The sequence below is a fragment of the Pholcus phalangioides genome, unplaced genomic scaffold, assembly GCF_987345545.1.
Source record: "Pholcus phalangioides strain wild (caught in Gottingen) unplaced genomic scaffold, Ppha-v1.0 ptg000015l_1, whole genome shotgun sequence".
In the NCBI taxonomy this organism is placed as follows: domain Eukaryota; kingdom Metazoa; phylum Arthropoda; class Arachnida; order Araneae; family Pholcidae; genus Pholcus; species Pholcus phalangioides.
In genome coordinates this window covers 35,359,576-35,381,904 of record NW_028301608.1, presented here as the reverse complement: position 1 = coordinate 35,381,904, position 22,329 = coordinate 35,359,576, and the positions used below count along the sequence as shown (strand labels likewise).

Here is a 22,329-nt window from a genome sequence, read left to right as displayed (position 1 = left end):
ATCTTTTTTTCTTAATATCTTTCTTCTTATTTATCGGATATTTTTTAGCATAGCTTCATTGGAATTCTGCCTTCGCCACTTTTTCTTCTTCCTTTAAATTTTGTTATTTTCTTTCGCTTTTCATTCATTCATTGAATTTTCTCGATGTTGTGGTTTCGTAAGGCTTTTAACTGTTCGAGAAAAGTCGCAAGAGCCCTTGATTTCTTTTTTGTTTTGCTTCTGATGCAGTTCATTAGCCTTTTTTTCCCATACATTTTTTTTTGTTTCGCTTCTCTTTCATCTTCTTCGTTTTTGTTTTCTTTGCTCCTTCGATTCCTTAGTGTTTCCCTTCCCCTTAATCGATAGCTCTTCATTTTCTCGGAATCGATTCGCGTTAAGCCAAAGGAAGTTACTTGATGCTACAAACAACCGTTGAAGGAAGAGCTTTTGCGAGTGACAGAACTGTTACATTAAGTCGCTTGAGTCGATGACAGGCGGTTCTTCCCATAATTTGATTAAGAGGCAAAACAAACTCTACTAATACATTACCATTTATTAATGACCGTATGTGACCCTGACTTACTTCATCGATAGTAACGCAACATTTCTTTTCTGCTATTCAGCTGAATTTTCATACTGTCTGAACAAAATCCGTGTCTTTCACATTCACATCCGAATTTTCCTGCGTATAATCCACGTATTATTACGTTAAAAAGCATGTGAATTACATACCACTGCGTATTATCTGCGGCTTTTTTTTCTGATATTTTTGAAAACTCATTTGCAATGAGTTACGTATCTCATTTGGATGTTTAGCGACCAGGACGTACGTCCAGCACGTCGTTCTTCTACCAGAATGCCTGAGTGTTTAAACATGATTAGTCGGTGATATGCAACTCAAATAATACGGTCCTGGTCGGGAGTACGATACATGTGTGTTACATTTATGTACTGTATAAGTATGGCATGAAAAAAAATTAAACATATTACAATGTCGTAAGTCATTTAAAAAAATGTGCATTTGCTCTAGTGTCATTCAAAAATTATTGCGATGCTGTTGTCATGCATGCATAAGTACGTTGCCGGTGTCAGGCATGCATAAGTGTTTACATCGATTGATTCTTGCCATGACGTCCGATCCAGAAATAACGGCCGTTTCGTACGCCAGCTTTAACAGTACGCTAAAAAAAATCTCCGTTGCAATGAATCATTTGGTAACAGCGTCTCTTTTCACTTTCGGATGGCTTTCCCGTCCCGCTTTCCTTATAGTTTATCTTATTAGATGTTTCATTTTTATTTTCTCTGTATCCCCAGGAAACATTTACTCAAAATTTTGAACCTCCTTTATAATGCTAATTTCTAAAAGAACATACATATACCTCGAGCTTCAATTTATAAGACAAACTCCATTAGAGAAATTCTAAATTTGATTACAAAAAATAACTCATAACAAATTTCTGGTATTCGACGACTTTTTTTTTGAATATTCGAAGTAAAAAAAATTTTTCTTTGCATCTTAATAATGACCTTTTTAAAAAAAATAGAAAATCACATTAAATAAGACACGCTTTGGAACATTTTTAAGCCACGAATTCCATAAAAACAAATTAGAATGAAAAAAAAAATGCATTATAAATAAGACGTCAGAAATTTGAAAATTACGGAAAAAAAAACCCCTTCATAATTCGAATGCAGATATAATTAAATTTAGAAGAAGTAGAAATGGAAAAAAATGAGGTTCCAAGAATGAGGTTCATAATCTCCTTGTCGTGGAAATTAAATTCCGTTACAACGAGGGAATTAAAATACTGAAAGGCCATAAACTAAAAAAAAATCCTTTTTTTTTTGCTTCTGAATTTAATATATTTTTTTTAATTCGAATTATAACTTTGTTACGGTCTCTCTCATTAACATAAGAAATTGCGGAAAAAAATTATTATACGCCAAAAAAGGGTATTTTTCGAAATGATAACCGTGAGATTTGTTTTGATGTTAGGCTTATAATTTTATGAAAACTCTTTAATGCTCCATTGGACAACATTTCGATTTCAATTTTTTCAAAATACCTTTTTTTTGAGTGACACTGAATGTCTGTTTTTTTAATTTCTATCTCATTTTATTGAACTTTCATTTTTGCAATATTTTGTTCGATTACAAGAAAAAATATTTGGTGAAATCCGATTTTTTCTGTACCTGGAGAATTAAGAAGCGTTAAGAAGCGTTAATTAAGAAGCATTAAAAAAAGTTGCGTTAAACTTTATACCTTCTATTTATTTATTTACCTTTTAAAATTGTCAAACTGCCTCTAGTTCAAATATCATTAAAAATATTATTTAAACTGTGATTTATTTCAGAATTCTCACACATATTTTCAATGGTATATGCTATGTCAATACTTTGTGTGGTGCTCTAGTACTTTTTTTGCCAATTTCGAAACAATAAGAAGAAAAAATGTATTATTAATACCTTCCGCGCATGATAAACTAGCAAGACATTAGCCTAATTCAGTAATTGAATTGTCCGCGAGATTTTTTAACTTTCCGTTGAAAAGTCTCGACGCAGAGAGCAACAGCCGTACAATGTTACAATTATTTATTCATTACACTTCACTCACTATGAGTTGAGAAAAAACTCGTAGTTTAAAAAAATTGATTGCAGATGGCAGCACTACACATAACAAGCATTACACTGAAAAAACTTTATGGAAGGTTCACTATACGTACACACACATTCTAACATGTACCAACTTGTTAGAAGTTCCGCAGAAGAATATGGACGAGGTACATGTGTGGTTTAGTAGTAGTCATTATATCACTACTCACTTCCATGTATGGGTTTGTTAACGTTTTTCCACAAATCGGAAAGTTTTTTATCAAGATTTTTTTCAATTACTCGGAAACGACTTAAACCCTTTAAATGCATAACTTTCATATGATGCAAAGGGTTCTTTAGACGTTCATTACTGCAGCCAGTTTGAAGATAAAAATTCAGAATCGACTTTGCACATAAGCTGAGGTCATTTTCTTTCCATTTTATATTTTGAATTTGCTGGTGTATGTCCCAATTAACGACAAACTCTCTGTTGAATTTTCGTTCTTGGATTTATCTTTACATCAGTCAACTGTCGAAGCCCTCGTAGTAATAGCAAAGAGTGACATCATCTTCGGATAAGTCGCCATCTGGTGACAGTGTTAGTAATCGCAAGAAGGTCTATCGCCATGAGTTGTGCCAAAAGTGTAAGCGTGTGTATCTAACAGTCTGAGTGCGTATCTAGTGTTGTGTCTGATTTTTCTGTGCTGCCATCTGTATTTCAGTTGTGAAGTGAATGAAATGCAATGATTAAATATTTGTACCGTTTGCATGCCTGTTTTTATCTCTGTGGCGAGACTTTTTAACAGGGAGATCGACTCGCATTCGCGCCTGAAAGTTGGGAACCACAGAAAATCAACTTCAGCGGACCACCACTGTGGCGGTTAACCGGAGGGATTAGAAAAGTGTTCGTTAAAAAAAAAAATCGCTATATCGGTATCCGTTAAAACATTGTATCGTATAATATTTCATCATGCATATATATTGATTGTAATTGCATTTTTAATTGGGTTGCTGTATTTTTGAAATATATGACATCCATATTTTTGTGATGGGTATTTTTTCTCAGCCATCTCGTTGGGCATTTTGCCTGTTGTGGCGCTGTTTTTTGTATTTTGTATTTTTTGTATTAATTTTTTCTTAATGTTTGAAAATTTGCAAAAACAAAAGTATTAGGGATTTAAAGATTGTGTTAGCATATATAGCATAGCACATAAATTCAAAATATATGTACCACAATTTTAAAATGAATCAGTGGTGGTTGAAAAATATATATTTAATGATATTTCTGCTAGAGCATAGATTTTGAGAATTTTTGACCACGTTAAAAGGTGTGAGACCCGCCTTTTAACCCCATGTTTCAACCCCATAAAAACGTTTTGGAAATATTTTTTTTTCCTTACTAATACAAATTTAAATGGGTGATGTTAGCACATTTTTTATTGAAACCCAGCAATTCAATTAATTAAAGTGAATTTTTTAATCATTTACAGTGATCAACTAAGCGTAAAATATACAATTTTCATTTATCTTAACGTTACCTATAGGTATAACAACGTAACGTTTACTAACAAGTAAAATCTTGCTTAGCAAAGTTGAATAGTTGATGCCTTGAATTTATATTTTCGATTCCTTTAATTTAGGGTGATTTAACAGATCTCCGAACACGTAAAATTCCAGGAGTTCTCAATAAAGCACCGACAGCAAATCAACCCCAAAAGTTTTGCACTTATATAGCTATATAGCTGTATTTTGTACTGAAATGACTCTAAAATATACATAATTTCTAACATTAAAAAATTTAGAAAAGAAATAGGTATAATATGGTTTTTGACCACGTATTTGACATGTATATTCAGATATATTCTAGACCATAAAAGGTTACGATCAAGTATTATCCAAGATTAGTATTACCAAGCAGGTTATTCCAAGAATTTAATTTGTTACATCAATGCATACTCGTTTATACCTACTGATACGTTCGAAACATGCTTAAGACATCAAAGAAATTCCGTTTCTTTTCAGATAAATACACACAGAATAAGATTTGAATCATTTCTGACGTATCAAGATATTATTATTTACTTCCATAACTTTTTTACTTCAGCCTAAGAGAAAAGAAAAAAAATTAATATGCGTAAGTGAGAAAGATTAAAAAAAACATCTTTTTCTTTCTTATTCCTTCAACAACAAAAAAAAGAAACCTAAGATGTCCGCGGTAAAGTCAATCCCAACTACCAATTACTGACAACTAAGGACTTTTATCGTTCCCCACACATTAATCAAGATGACAAAAGCAAAAAAAACGATGATTCGGAATGAAATGGAGTTTCAAATGAATACATAGATATATGAACAATCCTCTTTTCTTTTTGTTCTACATTTTCTACTTTTTTTTACGAACAATACAAATCAAAATAAGCTGGCTTGTTGCCTCTCTTTTAAACACAAGAAAAGAGACAAAAAATGGCGGATAGCAAAAAAAAAAAGGCATAAAGGGATGAAAGAAACAACAAGAAACAGATAAAGTCTCGACTGGCTCGTTGCCATTTTAGAAAGTCGAAACTCTGAAAAGATAAGAGATTGAAAAGACTTTCACTATTCAGCCTTTTTTTTTTTCCGTTGGTTTTTTTTTAAGAAACGATTCTTTCCATAGTTGAAGAATGGTGGTAGGAGTCTACACTCTCTGCGAGAGAGAGAGAGAGGAGTACCACGAGGTTCTTCCAGCATAGATCAGTTTTCTACGAACGACTGACACTGTAATCAGTGGTTTGTTTTTGTTTCCGGAACGTTAACTCGATATCAACGCCATCGATACCAGCCAGGTCTCTTTCATTTTTTTTTTTTTTTTTTCGTATCGCAGACAAAGGAAACTATTAGTTAAAGGCGGTGGAAATGATAGAGTCCCTTTTCCATTGCCGAGTCTGAAGCAAACCATTCACAACCGCATGGGTGTGTTTATATCTATACCCCTTTTTATCTGAGTTGGTATTTCTCCTTTCACTGGGTTTTCATTTCTCATTTTTCTTACCGATTCTTTTCAGGTTCGGAAGTTATAGATAATATCGTTAGCGCCATTTTCTTCGCACGTGATGGGTATGACCCACGAGTTTTGATTGGGTTTAAGCGCGTGAAAATAGGGCACAAGACGGATCGATCATTGAAATCAGTTCACTTATCATCGGACAAAGAGGGGTGTTTTCTCGAGCGATCCTTCAAATAACTCAAACGGATTCCGATATGTCGTGTAGAGATGAGACTCAGAATAATCTCTTCGTGATTCTTTGGGGAAAAAATTTTTTCAAAAACTCTTGCGATTGTTTGGAGAATAGTACTCGTGTTCTATCAGTATTTCACTTAGTTCATTTTATGATTATCATAAATGGATATCGATTCAATTATCTGATGGGATCAAGGGCGTAGCGAGGGGGGGGCTTGGGGGTCTGGTCCCCCCCCCCCCGAAATGTGAGAAAATGACCGAAAAAAGGGAAAAAGATAGCCAAATCCATTGTTCTGTCACTTTGGTTCCCCCCCCCCCCGAAATGAAAGTGGTCCCCCCCCCACGAACGAAATTTCTGGCTACGCCCCTGGATGGGATGAAATATTTTAACTGCGTTTAAAGTGATATTTGATGTGTAAACTACGATATTATAAGGATGTCAAACAAAGTCCGTTCGAGAGGATTTATTGCAAGGAAGGAGAAAAAGTGTCTCGTAATAAGGCAGAATTAAACAAAGAAAAGCACTACAAGAAAGCCAGAATGCTCTTATATTCGTAAGAAGACGTGACCGTAGACTTCCAATAATATCCAACTTCTTTACAAGAAGGCTAATGCAGTCGACGTTCGTTATAACGATCGCCCATCGTTCCATCAACGTTCATTGGGAGGCCGTTATATATATATATATACGGCGGTAACTATCGAACGTCCAATAATTACACACGTGATTCCTTGTAAAAAAACTAATATGGAAAAGAGTTTTTGATCTGGCCCGTAATTAATGAGTTAAAACGCTTTAAAAAATTGATGACGTCACTTCAAAATCATGCCAAATTCACCAATCCTACACCAAACGTATAACTTGGCATTTGAAACGCTAAAAATATATTAACCCCCACACAGAAATCCAGAAAACTAAAGATATAAAAACAAGTTTTTTTTCGTCACACTTTTCAGGAAAGAGAAAAATATACTTTTTTTGCATGTTATAATCAGAATATGTTCTTTGTATCTCACAACGCCAACTTTACAGAGGCTATAGATCAACGTTATTCACATTTTGCTTTGTTCTCCAGAAAGTACCAAGTCTATTTCATTTTATTTATTTATTTTTTTGTGTGGTTATAATTTCTAATTTGATGGCATTCAGGAACTACCTCTAAACATTTTTGAGAGGGATGAAGTTATTCTTCATCCTTCCAAACGCGATGAATTATCACGTTTTGCTAGGGATGGGGGAGGATCACACCGATCACCCCACCCCCCATAGATCCGTACCTGGCTTATGGTATTACCATTGAAATTCAACTTTCACTTCATCCCAACAACTAGATCCGATCTGATAAAACCACAATGTCAGATTAACAAGATTATAATACCACATTACATGGAGCGAAAAAACGCCAATCGTGAAGGAAGAAGGCAAAATTTGGCTTCTAATGGGATTGAGTATTTCAGTTAATTTTCAGGAAGTGATGACCCGCTGCTGACGGAGAAACGTACTTTCGTTCGAAGTTTGGCACATAACTGACCGTTAAAAAAAATTTAAACACAAAGTATTTCAGTATTAAATCAGTATTTCACTTAGTTCATTTTATGATTATCATAAATGGATATCGATTCAATTATCTGATGGGATGAAATATTCTAACTGCGTTTAAAGTGATATTTGATGTGTAAACTACGCTATTATGAGGATAAGTCAAACAAAGTCCGTTCGAGTGGATTTATTGCAACGAAGGAGTAAAAGTGTCTCGTAATAAGGCAGAATTAAACAAAGAAAAGCACTACAAGAAAGCCAGAATGCTCTTATATTCATAAGAAGTGACACGTCACAGAATTTCAGAATTTCTTATAACTCACTTAATATTCGTCCGATCCAAAAACGGAAAACACTTTTCTGTATAAGTTTTCCGCAACAAATCACGCGTGTAATTATTGGGTGATCGATAGCTACCACCATATATATATACAGGGTGGGCAAAAAGTCCGTAGAAACTTTAAAAATGAATAAAAAACTGAAAAACAACTGAAATAGAAAAGGGTTCGCAGGGTTAGTACCGCTAGGGCACGGGAATTTTTTAAGACAGGAAAAAAGTAACTCAAAAAACAGCCGATAGGTGACGCTGGTACGAGCGACTTCGGTGGAAATATGCAAATGAGACGGCTATAAGAACTTGCGCTCCTAATCTACAACCAGTTCACCGTTGTAAACCGTGTATGTGGACCTGCTGCACTCTGCCGTTGCTGGATTTGTGACTCACCTGCAATGTGTTATCCTCTGAGGTGGTGGTCACGTGGAACACATACTGCTATAATAAACGATTTGGAGGCATTCTGTTCGTTATTTGCGTATCTTTTCTTTGACTTGTGTACGTCAGTGCGTGTTTTTTTTTTTTTAGTTTTTCTTTTTCCTGTTTTGAAAAAATTCCCGTGACCTAGCGATGCTAACCCTGCAAACCGTTTTTATTTCGGTTATTTTTACAGTTTTTACGAATTTTTAAAGTTTCTACGAACTTTTTGTCCACCCTGTATATTAATCAGTCTTACTAAACTCACTCGAATGAGTTTAATGTGGTCGACCCTAACAGAAGCGAACTTGGTTAATTCAAATTTTTGGATAATTCGAATTTCAGGAATTTCTCCCTTGAATATCCTTCTAACTATATTAAAATTACTCGTTTAAATTCGATCTTTTTCCTTATGTTTTGGACAATTCGCAGTTAGATTCAGATATTTCATTTGCAAAATGTATATTTCCTTAGAATTTCTGACTAAATTTTGATAATTTTTTTTTATTCAGTTGTTTACTGATCTTTTTAAGCGTGTAACAAGTAGACAAAATTAAATTTATTTACAAACATAATCTGAACGTTTTCTGTTGTGGCTCCAAGTGAGAAGCAATGTTTTCGTTATCAGTTCCCCACACTAGCCTTTGTCTTTCCTTGGAAGGCTGGAGTTTTACCTATTCTTGGATGACTTAGCACCTGCCGAAGAGCAGATGTAAATATCACTGTACGTGCGTGCGTACGTGTGGCAGCAATCAATACATTTTTATAATTAACAAGAGTTTTTGACTATTTGTGAAATTATATTTATCCTATATTGATCAATTAGATAATTCGAACTTTCTTGCTGTGCCCTTAAGCTTCGAATTAACCAAGTTCGACTGTATATCAAATATTTAAAACATTAATATCATTTCTTGTCAGAAAAATTCATAAAAAACAAACGTTTTTACGATTGTTTTTTTACGTTTAAACGTTCATGTTACTTAGGAAAACATGAACAAATATCACCGAAAATTCTCATTATAACTTTTAAATCTTAATCCCACTAAATTCAACACATCAAAGTAAAATGGCAAACTCGAAACGCAGAGGAAAACACTCGAACAAATATTATAAAAACCCTTTTAAACATTGAAAGAGAAGTCACATCGAAACGAGTGATTCCGGACATGAAATTCAAATCTACACAAGAATTAGGAGACCATCGATTGAACCGGACACAAAATGTTACGAACCCACATCAAAAGTCGCTGAACGACTAGCAATTTCCAAGATAGAAATCTTTGAAAGAAAAGGCATTTTAGTAGAAATTTACGACACAAGAATGACCCATCAACCACAATGCTGGCCTTTATTCGTATAGTATCCATTTAACTCATCCGGAGGAGAAATAGAAAAAAAAAAAAAAAACGGCAAGGGCTAGAAGAGGAAAGACTCGTAAATGCCATCGAGCGAAGAGTCTTCCGGTAAATAAGTGAAGGCAAATTGTAGAAAGGCATTAATATCAATTCGTTTTTGCGATGAAGACTACTTTTCTGCAATGGAAAGGATTGACGGCCAAAAAAAAAAAACGTTTCGAGTCTCAGTCGACATCAAGAAGAGGAAGAACGGATAAAAGGACAATAAATTGGAGCCAAACTGGCCGAGCTCCAGCGATCTCTTTTTTTATTATTATTATTATTTCAAGAGAAACGCCTACATCCAAAGCTCTCTAAAACGTTGTATATAAAATACAGACACACGCCATCGTCAAAAAGTTACAGAGAGAGAGAGAGAGAGAGAGAGATATTAAAGCAAAAGAATTTAATAATAATAACATAAATAAAAAGAAAGAATCGTATCAATTCATTGGCTGACAAGAGCGAGAATATTAATATCCAGATGGTCCGTATGAGCAGTGAGAGATTCATGCGAATCCAGTTGGCACGGACTCCGTGAATATGAAATAACCCAGAAATGGGAAAAAGTGAGAGAGAATCGTAATAAATTAGCTTCTATACGCCGAATGCACTCACACTCACTGCGGTAATCAGCGAGACTGTCCAAATTTCCATTTGACGAATTTCATATGTATTCGCGCAGGGGCTAATATTTACATATTCAGTTTTAAGTCAAGGAGCGATAAATGTAAATATCTATAGAAAAAAAAAATTGTCAAAGTTTTATTCGATCTTCTCTGGGGTTTTATTCGAACTTATACTTGATAAAAAAAAATTGCTTAAAGTTGATTGAATCCCTTTCTAAATGTCTAAATATTTTTGCCCCTTTTATTCTATATTGTGATGTTTTGTCCTTGAATGAAATCTTGAGATGATTACATACTGATCATTATACACTATAATTTTTTCCACTATGTGTACTTTAAAGCTTTGCGGAATGATACATTTTCTGACAAGGAATTTGCCTGAAATGTTAGAGGATTAATAAAAATATTATACCCCCCCCCTCCTTTAACCCCTTAACGATCAAGGACGTAATATTGCGTCCAAACGCTAGTGGAATGAATTGAAACAAGTTCTCCCTGTTTTTGTTTCCTCTCTCTTCCCATCCTCGCGAAGAGTTTTTGCAACCCTATCAAAAAAAAGTTGCTCCGCCCCCCCCCCTCCCCCCGTGTTTATTTCTATACTCCTAATAGTGATTTTTTTTTTAAACATGTGATGTGTTTTTCTACAGTACAGGGTGTCCTGTAACTGCTAATGCGGCCTTTATCTCATCAACCGTCCGTCGTAGCGGTAGGGTTTCAGTTTAAAAAGTGCTTAAAATGCGTTCAAAAATTACCCTGCACCAGTTTTGAAAATACAGTGTGTCACAAAAAAAAAAAATCTAAATTCCCGTCTTCTAACTTCCAATCAGAAAGATGTTGCCCTGTATCTCCTGAGCTCAGCAAAAGAGATTCTATGTTTTTAACTGCAATATGCAAAGTTTTAAAAAGACATCATAAATGAGGGAAAGGAGCGTTGTCCACTAGTTTTTGCTGTTACTGTATTTCCCAACTTTTCTGCAATTTTTGAATTAAAATATCTCAACCATTCAATTATAAGTTGTATTAGTTTTTTATGTCTTAAATTTCATTATATTTTGATGCAAAGAATTTTCCCTCAGGTGTCATTCAAGTATTACGTCAGCAATGGTGGGGGGGGGGTCGGGTTTGCTGACTTTTTATGACAACGGGGAGGGGGGTTTGAATGATGCTTACGTCATCAAACCCCCTTTATAAAAATATGAATTATTCTTAATGGCATCTTACTGGGAGTACCAAAAACGAGAAGAACCTTTTGCTAGTTTGTGTGCACCTGAACTAAAATTCATCCTATTAATAAGCCCTCTATAGAACCACTTTAGCGATCTCTAAATGTACTGCTGACCCTTCAAGTGAGCTGGGAATGTGTCCGGGCCGCTCAAGTGTTCTATAAATGTGTAGCAGGCCGCTTAAAGTGTTGTGAAACTGTGTCGCGCGTCACTCAAATGATCTGTAACCATTGGCGCACGCAAAGGGGGGGGGGGGTGATTTGGGGTTCTAGTACCCCCCCCCCATCCAAGATTATAGTGTTATTTTTCAGGAAAAAACGTAACCCCCCCCCCCAGAAGGAAAAAATCTGAAACCCCCCTCGAGAAAATTCTGTGTACGCCTATGTATGTAACTCTATGCCGTTGATCACAAATAATCTGGGAAAGTCCCGCGGGCCACTTGAGTGATGCAGAACTGCACTGCGGGCCACTTGAGTGATGCAGAACTGAACTGCGGGCCACTTAAGTGCTCCAAAACTGTGCACACATTCCACATAAGAGATCTTTAAATGTGCCACAGACAACTTAAGTGTTCTGGAACTGAACCGTGGGTCATTCAAGTGTGTCACGGGCCACTTAAATACTCTGGAATTGCGCCATGAATCACTTAAGCGATCAGTTAAAAATGTGCTCATTTTCACCGAAATTATGTTTGAGGTGGCGGACCACATCAGATATCCCCGAGGGCCACATTTGGCCGGTGGGCAATAAGTTTGGCATTTGTTTCTTAGAGGGTGGGTCGCAATGAATTTCTTAAAGAAAAATTTTTGTTTTCTTAGCCTCCAAATAGCATTGAAGTTAACAGAATTTGATTATAATAAAATATGAAGGTATTTTCTTCCCAAATTAAATTTGTTTTTAAAAGTTTTTTTTATCAAAAAAATTTATTTTTTGTTTTATCATCGGGAGGGTGGCACGAGCCCCCCTATGCCCCCCCCCCCCGCCACCGCGCGTACGTATCTGATTTTAATATGCGTTAAGAGGTAGGAGCAGTGCTGACGAAAATTTGCTGACGGGGGGGGGGGGTCAAAAATGGCTCTAAAATTCTGCTGACGTAATACTTTTTTTGAATGGCCCCCTCACAGAAAACAAATTTAATTTTATCACTGAATTAATTAATTATCCGTACATAAGTATCGTGTTTTGTTAATTATGATATTTTAAAATATTTGTTAATGATTGTATGAATATAAGTAATTATTGTATAATTGATAAAATGTCTCGCTTTTGCAGTCAAGCAGTGATACTGGGTTCGGCTCTCGGTTCAGTGCTGGTTCTGGTGTTGGTGACCGTAGTTTCTTGCCTAGTGTGTCGTAGATGCGTCCCTTACAGGAGAGCGCACACGTCACTGAGTGGTGGTAAGAAGAATCATACCCGTATTAGTTTATATATTTCTATTTTGTTGTAAAGTCAAACTCGGTTATAACGACCTCGATTGTAACTCGACCGTCCAGTCTCTTCGAGCAGGTTTATCTTGTTAGTTGGTGCGTGATTCGGTTTTCGAAGGCCTCGGGTATAACGTCAATAATTGGCTATCCGATCTGATTCCGATAAATAAGGAGGTTAATGAATCCTGCTTAAAACGTCGATGAAAACGCAGTGATCACGGATATAACGAAACATTTTTTTTTCGTCGATTTCGATTTCCTTTTTAACGTTTTCCTGAAATTAGAGCTCATCTGATATCGATGTTTGTCTATTGTGCCTACCGTTGTAAATAAGATTCATTACATATTCGAAATTGTTCATTGACATTACCCGTGTACGGGATAGTCCCGTATTTCTCCGTAATTTTGTCCTTTCCGACTTTTTTCCTATAATAATGACATTTGACAACTGAGCTGCGGATGACAAAAGCTTGAGAATGACTCTACCCGACAGACTGTGTGAAGATAACAATAACATCCATTATACGTCTATATACACTGCACTAAGATGAAGAAGCCAAAGATTTAGTTTTGACAATCTAAAGCTAGAATGCTTCGGATCTGGATGGAACTGCTTGAAAATTATGACTGAAAAAATAATTAAATTTATAATTATTTTGCGTCCTTTTAATTTCTAAGCGGCGTACTTCATAAGTCACGTGGCACAACAGACGGGGCTGTCCACAGCATCGAATTATCAGCGAAGCTAATTCGATGTATAAAATTGATATCCGAACCTGAGGAGTAAATCCCCCCCCCCCAAAGGTCTACGCCACGACCTGGCTCTAGAATACGTAACACAAAAGTTCAAAACACGCCGATATAAACTCAGAAATGTCAATCTGTTCATTTCATGACACGAAATTATGAAAAAATAGCTGTAATGAGAAATGTTTAAGACTATTTTCACTCAAGTATTCAGAATTAGAATTACGGGTAATGAGAGAGAGAAATAGGTCATAGTTTCCACATAAGTTAGGGCTTCTCAGGACTATGGCCTGAGTGCCCTAATTACTGTAATTCCATTATTTCTACTTTTTTTCACGCTACATATTTGCTATGGAGAGTCCGCCCGAATCTGGTGTGTAGGGTCATGTAATTGGTAATACATTTAAGAAGCAAAGATCGTTTGCGAAGGGAAAAATATCTCCATGACTTAATCGAATTAAAAAAACTTGTGGAAATTTTATAATATATATATATATGTATATACTTATAAAAGGTAAATATTCTAAGAAAAAATGAATACAAGATGGAATTTTATGAGTGAAATAGAACCTATGCAGTGGGTCGTCATCGGGGGAGCCCATGCATGGTTCGAAAAGAGTAAGCGTTTCTGAAGGGTGGCTATGCCTAATTGCATTAAAAATGTCAACCCTCGTTCCCCGACGCCTGCTTTCTCAAAAAACATGTTGGACGAAAAAATTACAATGAAAAAAACATGTTGGACGAAATACAATCCTAGAAAATATATATACAGAGCTTCGGATTATAAGCAAAATGAAGCATGAGAAAAAATATATACAAAGTTGCAAGAATACAGAAATTACAGGGAATATTTTACCGGGATTACAAAAAGTCAAAAAAATTAAAAAGTTTAAAAGTGCCCCGGACGACTGAAAAAAAATTATATAAAATAAACGATATATATATTACGGTAAATATGTGATAAATCTGATTATTATACAAAATAAACCGGTTTTTATACATGATAACTGGTTATTATATACTTTATAGTCATTAAGCATTTTGATAATTTTGATAAATTTCCCTAAATTTATCACTTTTACCGGTGATTATGCATAGCACCCAAGTGTCGCGTTGTTGGTTAAAATTGTTATCAATGTATCGGGTCCAATTACATTTATGACACATACTATACTCATTTGCAATTTTTTTCATATTTATCAAATTTACCAATTACACTAGGGTGTTATGCATAATTACACATAAAGGAGAAAAATTTCAACTATTTACTTCGTAATCATTCCCAATCACCGGTAAAAGTGATGTTTTCAGTATTTATAAAATTTACCAACGACGCTTTGGTATTATGCGTATTCGCCGGTAAAAGTGATAAATTTATCAAATATGCATAATATCACATTCACCGTAACATACACACACATATACTAGAAGATATTCTCATGGACAAATAGTACAAGCATATTGCGTTGCTGATCAAAAGATCAAATTACATACACGGTATGCATTTTTATTTTATAAGGTGATGTTATATTAAAAATTATATTTTTTTCAGGTCCTCTGTACAGCATGCATTGCAGTAGCACAGCCAGTGGAGTGACGAACATGTATTCTTTCTCCGGACAGACAACGGCAGCTACTACGCCACTGGATGCGAATGGCGATCCGCACCACGATCTGGTAGATATGGATGCCGCATCCTCTCAGCACCGTTCTTTCGCTCAGCACAGAGGTAACATGATTGTAAATCATAAAAATTAATGGGGTTTTTTTTAATATGAAGAAATGTGTAAATACTATATACTAAACTAAATTCGGATGATCATATGCAGGGCCGCAACTAGATATTTTGTCACATGGGTCAAGCAGGACTTTTGGCACCCCTTGCATGTAGAAGCAGTTAAAAGTGGAATTCGGCAACTATTCTGGTGTAAAATACCCGGGGCTCCAGCACTGCCTGCCCCCCAGTTGCTCCCCTGATCATATGGCATATTTTAATGAACGTTCCCGTATTTTCGGCAGATTTTTTCAAAAAAAATGTCCCGCAATCTTTACTGAACGGGCAGAGAAAGATAATCTGCATATTTTATAAACTATATTTTGATAATTATGACTATACGATGTGAGACGAAAATTTATTCTTACTCATATTAAACGTTTTTTTCATGAACATTTGCTTATTATTTGTAGCCATTTATTAACTGCGTGCAATGTCTTAGTAATTTTAGCAGTGATGAATTGTTACAGCAATTGGGACTTTTTTGACTGCTTGCGAGGCCCTGTATTTATCTGAAAGGAATATGATATCTTTAATACAAGCGTACTCTGTTGTAAAAGTTATTTTCACAATTAATGATCAAACTCCAAAATTACCCGTTTCGAAAAAAAAAATTAAACTTCGCGCCTTTGCGGTTTCGATCGAATTCCGAATTTGTGCCATCTATGAGACTATGAAACAACTATCAACTATAGAAGCAGCTTTTCGTGTTTGTCTACAGATGGCAGTAGGTGTTCCATGTATTTGAAACTGAATATTTATTTTTATGGAAAAAAAAAATACAGTATTTAAAATTTTTACCTTTCCCAACTCTTCATAGCCACCCTGGGCCAGTTTTTAAGCCGGCTGACGGCCTGAATAGGCCAGGCTTCATCTTCAAAACATCAATTCTGGTTTAAATCGAGAAAAAATTGATAAACTTACATATTAGGCCTATAAATATGATAAATATCTCTGATATTTATATATATTTATATTATATTATCCATGAAATAAAATTAATATAACGTTATTCCTTGCCAGGCATTTGAATGCGGAAAATTACTCGGCGGCATAAAAAAATACAGTATATGCTTAATAAAGTAATAAGATAAACATTTTTGATTGAACCTTTACACATATACTCAAGACCTGCTCAAACATTATTCAATGAAAATAATTATGCCTCCCAAGGTAATAAATGATGTATTTAAAAATATTAAAATACTTATATACACCTTCCGTTCTCATGGTCCTTATCAGGCCAAAAAATCGGTTTTTAAATAATAATTATTACTTTCTTTGGAACTTTAATGAAATAAATTAGTTCAAACCTGATCTAAGTATTTGAAATGAGATGTTTCAATGCTTTTATAATATGAATGGGACATTTGCAGTTCTATCAGGAACAGGATGTAAACATGAACCTAAATAAAACGTTTCATGGAATTTCAAAAGTATCGGGGGAGGGGCTCATAATTACCACGGAACTATTCGGAGAGGAGGAAAGACTGCCAGAAATCCAATGTACAGGGTAGTAAGGAAAGTCCCCTAAGCCTCATTTTACTGGCGAACCGTTGATCCTAGAGGCATATTGCCACTTGGAAAAGTATCTAAATAACGTGTAGGCCTCAGATACGTCATTCATATTGCTGTATCATAACATCATCAACATGCTGTATCATACTCATCATAAGGGTTGTATAGTTATTGAGATGCAAAAAATTGACTTTCTATAAGGACACCCTGTACTCAAAAACCACAATTAGAAAGTAATTGCCTTTCTCTTCCGAGACCAACAAAAAAATTCCACGTTAATAAATGCAATATTTACTGAGATATATGAATTTAAAATTAGAGAACAATTCTGAAAGGACAGCATAAACGGGCCGCAACTAGAGGGGGGCAGGCGGATCTCGTGCGCCGGGCCAAAGGAGGCCGCAATTTTCACCCTTCAACCCCCTCCTTCAACATTACGAGGGGGCGCGAAAATGCGTGCCTGCCCCGACTGACCAAGCATCTAGTTGCGGCCCTTATCATAAATAAGGGAAAGAAGCGTTGTCCATCAGCTTTTGCTGTTCTTTCCTAATTTTTTAATTAAATATTTCAGGGAATTGCAACATGAATGATATATATCTGAGTTCTATATACATGATATTTGGGTAAATTTTTTCTAATTACAAATACAAATACAACGCCACAATAGACAAAATGCCCAACAAGGTGGCTGGAATTGGAAGTATGCTTTTAGGATCCAGAGTTCGCCAGTGAAATGTGGCATTACTACCCTGTACATGGGATTCAGTGGTGCACACAGGGTTTCACCAGAGTTCTGATGCTTATTTGTACAGTGCAAATTTTAACCTATTGGGCCAACCGGTCACGGCCATAAGAGGAGGCCAACCGGTCACGGCCTCACAAATGAGAACTGATTGAAATTTTCGAGAATTTGCCAGGTAGGGCCTCAGAGAAATCACTTGGCTTGGCGGCCCACGATGCTCTTAAGACGGCCCTGTATATGTAGTGTATTAAAATTTTTTAAGAGAAATAAATGAGTTCATATTTATAACTGTTACTTTTCAGCTTTTGGTATTTTGCCAACTGATCCACCACCACCATACAATGATATGGTAAATAGTGAACCTTCGCACCTCAGGGAACCACCAAGCATAACAAACTCTACAAGCAGGTATTGTAAAAAAATTGCCTGAGCAACATCCTATCATACTGTACAATCTTTTCTCAAATTAGTAGTTCTGTATTATATTTCATAACTTTCTCTCTCTTTTTTTGCACAGCTTTAACCCTCATATACCAGCTGGGCATCACCATCATCGAATGTCCCAAGGAACATCATCATCAGGATCCCAACAGCTTCATCATCACCATCATCATCAATCCTCCTCTGCTTCGAATGATTTCACGAGTACACCAGAAAATCTATACAGATCAACAAAGTTTTGACAGAAACTTTGTTCTAAGACACAAAGTATTTGATTGGTTGACACGTAAGAGAATGAATTTCATTCGATGTTACTTGAACTGGACATTGAATAAATAATTAATTGAGAAAGGGGGAAAAAAGCTTATTCAAAACATATTTTGATTCAATGAATACTGCATTTTATGCATAAGTGATTGTGTAATAAAAACTTACGATAAATATATGCTACGTCATTCATGTTCAAAGATATGATGAAAATTATCTATTGCTTTAAACTGACATTAAATAATATCCTTCTTTTTGTATTTGTAAATATGGAAATTTAATAAATGTGTATACAAATATGTTCGGAAAAAAAAGATGCTTCATCAAATTATTATTTTTTGTAACTTCAAGACAAGTATTGATAATCAACACACACAGACAGACACATAGACATAAGATTACAGTAGTTATATTATATCTATGGACAGACATGACCACTGACTGCCCAGAAAGACCATTTTAAGGTGGTTTGCACTCTTCCCCAAAGAGATGGATGGTCTCTGAGAGCCTGTTGATGTCAGACTCGATGAATGGGAACCAGAACTCCCACAAGCATCCACCAAAAACTAACAAAGCAGCGTGCTATAACACACGATAATCAATACACAGAATATCCGTGATTTCAGTCAATTTTTTAAACTATTTACACTTTATCCAGAACTGAAATTCAAATGACAAGCTGGGGTGATTTCCCATGAACAATAATAATTAATTAGACCAGTGAATAGCAAATTTTTTTAAAAGCAGGCCAAAAAATGAAAACAAAAATTTTGATGGGTCAAATCACATTCTGACATCTTGATTCATAATTGGAATTTTCATGCTTAGAAGTGAAGTGGGGGAATACATTGCATTCTTTGTAGAATGTAATGGTTTCATTGCAAATGAGACACAATAGTTTATCCTTTTACAACTATGAAAACAAATGAGTACATTTTAATACTTTCATGCATATTTATTAGTGTGTGTTCTAGTTTTTTGCACCTTCAAAAATTTTTTAATAACTTTCTATTCCAATTCTCACAGCTGTTTTGCATATGCAAAAGAATGGAATCTTAAATTTTTTTTTCTGAAACACTGAAATTGAAAATTTCTAAATCATTACTTCAAAATCTGTGGCAAGCCAGATAGATCCTCTAAGCGAGCCCCATCTGGTCTGCAAGTTGTAGTTTGTCTATCACTAGATTAGACCATCATTATTGGTCAATTTCAACCAGGAAAATAACATTTATGGCACCAACAAATTCATACAGTCACCCTTGGTCTTTCTCAAATATACAAGGGGTGATCAAATGAAAAGGTACGAAACGACACGGTGGGTACAAATGTAGACTTTATTCAAAATATACACCATAGGCCTGAGCACAACGATCCCACTGATGAACAAGCCGCAGGATTCCTTGTTCCCAGAATTCCTGTGGCCGTGACGAGACCCAGTCCTTCACAGCGTCCTTGAGTACGTCGTCCGAGTTGAAGCGCTTCCCTTTCAGGTGTTTCTTCAGTGGACCAAACACATGGAAATCGCAGGGCGACATGTCCGGACTGTAGGGCAGATGGTCCAACGGCTCCCACTTGAACTTGGCCAGTTCCATGTGTGTGACTTTGGAGATGTGTGGACACGCGTTATCATGGAGCAGAACCACATCCTTTGTGAGCAGCCCCGGTCTTTTGTTCTTGATGGACCTGCGTAGGCGTCGGAGTGTCTCACAGTACACATCGGAGTTAATGGTTTTTCTGTGCTTGAGGAATTCCACAAGTAGCGGACCTTGAACGTCGAAAAAGACGGTGAGCAACACCTTGCCTGCTGACGGCACGGCTTTGAACTTTTTAGGGGGAGGCGACGACACATGCTTCTACTGCATGCTGTCCCGCTTTGTCTCTGGCTCGTAGTGATGGCACCAGGTCTCACACATGGAACTGGCCAAGTTCAAGTGGGAGCTGTTGGACCATCCGCCCTACAGTCCGGACATGTCGCCCTGCGATTTCCATGTGTTTGGTCCACTGAAGAAACACCTGAAAGGGAAGCCCTTCAACTTGGACGACGTACTCAAGGACGCTGTGAAGGACTGGGTCTCGTCACGGCCACAGGAATTCTGGGAACAAAGAATCCTGCGGCTTGTTCATCAGTGGGATCGTTGTGCTCAGGCCTATGGTGTATATTTTGAATAAAGTCTACATTTGTACCCACCGTGTCGTTTCTAACTTTTCATTTCATCACCCCTTATATGAACATAAATTCATAAGAAATTTCTTATGGTTGTAGTACTCCCCCCCCCCACTCTCTCTCTCTCTCTCTCTCTTCCCCCCCCCCCCAACAAAATTTCTTAACCCAACAGTATTCTGAATATTAACATTTGATCTTGAAATTTACACACAATACAAATTAAGTGATACCACATAAATATGAATTTTTAGACGTTTGGAGCTGAATATGTTTTTCTCAACTGTTCTCACTGCTTTGACAGAGTATAAAGATAGTATTATATCTAAAAAAAAGTAAACAACTTTTAAAATTTGATAGGGTGGGTCTCTACAAGGTCTTACATACTTCAACGATAGGCTACAAAAACAAGTCATTTCTATAAGAAGCAGGTGTTCATTATGATAAATATATGCTATTGTATTTATCATAATGAACACCTGCATGTCTTATGGCACTGCAGATAAAGAAAAAAAGGGAATTCTCCAATAAGGTGTTCAAAACAGGTTCATTAAGCACAATTAAAATTGGAAAGGTTTTAACAACTGGCTGATGTAAAAATGAATTCCGGAAAGAAAATTTGACTGCCTCTGCAGGGAATCGAACCCACATCCTCTGTACATAGACAGTCAGACCTAACTCAGCCAAAAACTCCCAATTACTAACACTGCCACCAGATGGCGACTAAGCTGAAGATGATGTCACTTTCCACTATCCATTGGTAAGTGGCGAGTGACATCTTTAGACAATTAAAAGTGTTTAATCGCATTGAAGCAGATGGTCAAACTTTTTGTCATCAAACAACAATTCATACCTCACAACATTGACGATTGACAAACACATGAAAAATGGCAGACCATTCACAAACTTTGGTTGCATTTGCAACCATATTTTTTGCAAATTCAAGTGTGAAACAAATATTTGTTTTAGCACACCAAGACCAACCCTTAAAGCATGTCTAAATCTTTCTAGCCAACCAGCGTGATAAATATATGTAACTTCATCTGTATAATTTTCAATATTTTTTCCTCAATGTTTGTCCACATTGAATTTTCATCTAGAATAAACTATTGTGCCAAGTAAAGCATAATAGTATTAATCATTAATATAATAACACTTCATAAAAACGATATTTTTCTTTGGAAAGAGTGATTGCAAATAAAATAACATGAAACCAGAAATTAAATTGATTAAAAGAATTTTTCTTTTTTTTCAATTGACTAGAAACATAATCACAACCATCACAAGATTTTTCCATAAAAATTCACAAGCTAAAACCTATTTCACAAATTCTGTGCAAAAAGTATCGTCATTGGTGTTTTACACATATCACATACATGTATAAAATATAGAGCCGTCAAAAAATGTGCCAATGTGCAGAAGAAAATCTTCAGAAGTTCACACACTTCCACAAAAGTAGTCTTTTTTTAGAAAAACAAGTCACTGTTCTTATTATCGCAAGCATCAAGAGACACTAGGCTGGCATAATAAAGTTTCGATTTCCTTCTGTTTTTGCAAGAGACCCTAAAAGAAAAATCTAATATATAATATGAATACATTAACACAAATTCTACTTAACTCTACAACACTACAAGAAAGTTACCATAATCTTACCATTTCAGATAAAATTATCATAACACGCTTTACACCTACAGGGGTGACTTTGCACCAATGCTGAAAAGGAATCAATGTCATCTAGCAGCCAATCTCATTGATATTTTCAAACAGTTTTGGTTCTGCCCGTCAGGAGACATAATCAGTCAACTCTTATACAATAGAACTTTGTTAATTCGAACCTGGTTAATTCAAGTTTTGAATGATTCAAACTTTTACAAACTTCTCTTGAGTTTCCTATCTAATTTAATGTTAAAAGTGAAAAGAATCA

The 22,329-nt window shown here is 35.7% G+C and overlaps 2 protein-coding genes across 7 annotated transcripts in view; one reads left to right on the top strand and one right to left on the bottom strand.

Moving 5' to 3' along the window:
- Nucleotides 1-18,550, top strand: part of LOC149075917 (uncharacterized) — a 167,317-nt gene extending 148,767 nt beyond the window's left edge. The window contains exons 5-8 of the mRNA XM_089243429.1: nucleotides 12,601-12,725; nucleotides 15,055-15,231; nucleotides 17,839-17,944; nucleotides 18,054-18,550. Of these exons, the coding sequence (XP_089099555.1) occupies nucleotides 12,601-12,725; nucleotides 15,055-15,231; nucleotides 17,839-17,944; nucleotides 18,054-18,219 (574 nt within the window). The 3' untranslated portion in view covers nucleotides 18,220-18,550. The remainder of the gene's footprint in view (nucleotides 1-12,600; nucleotides 12,726-15,054; nucleotides 15,232-17,838; nucleotides 17,945-18,053) is intronic.
- Nucleotides 18,551-21,627: 3,077 nt separating this feature from the next.
- The window catches only part of LOC149075916 (uncharacterized), a 54,539-nt gene continuing 53,837 nt past the window's right edge, over nucleotides 21,628-22,329 (bottom strand). For 3 of the 6 annotated variants that reach the window (XM_089243423.1, XM_089243425.1, XM_089243422.1), the window contains exon 15: nucleotides 21,803-21,968. In XM_089243423.1, the coding sequence (XP_089099549.1) occupies nucleotides 21,909-21,968 (60 nt within the window). In that variant the 3' untranslated portion in view covers nucleotides 21,803-21,908. Of the gene's footprint in view, nucleotides 21,969-22,329 lie in introns of all 6 variants that reach the window. The other 3 variants (XM_089243428.1, XM_089243427.1, XM_089243426.1) reach the window with 2 other exon arrangements.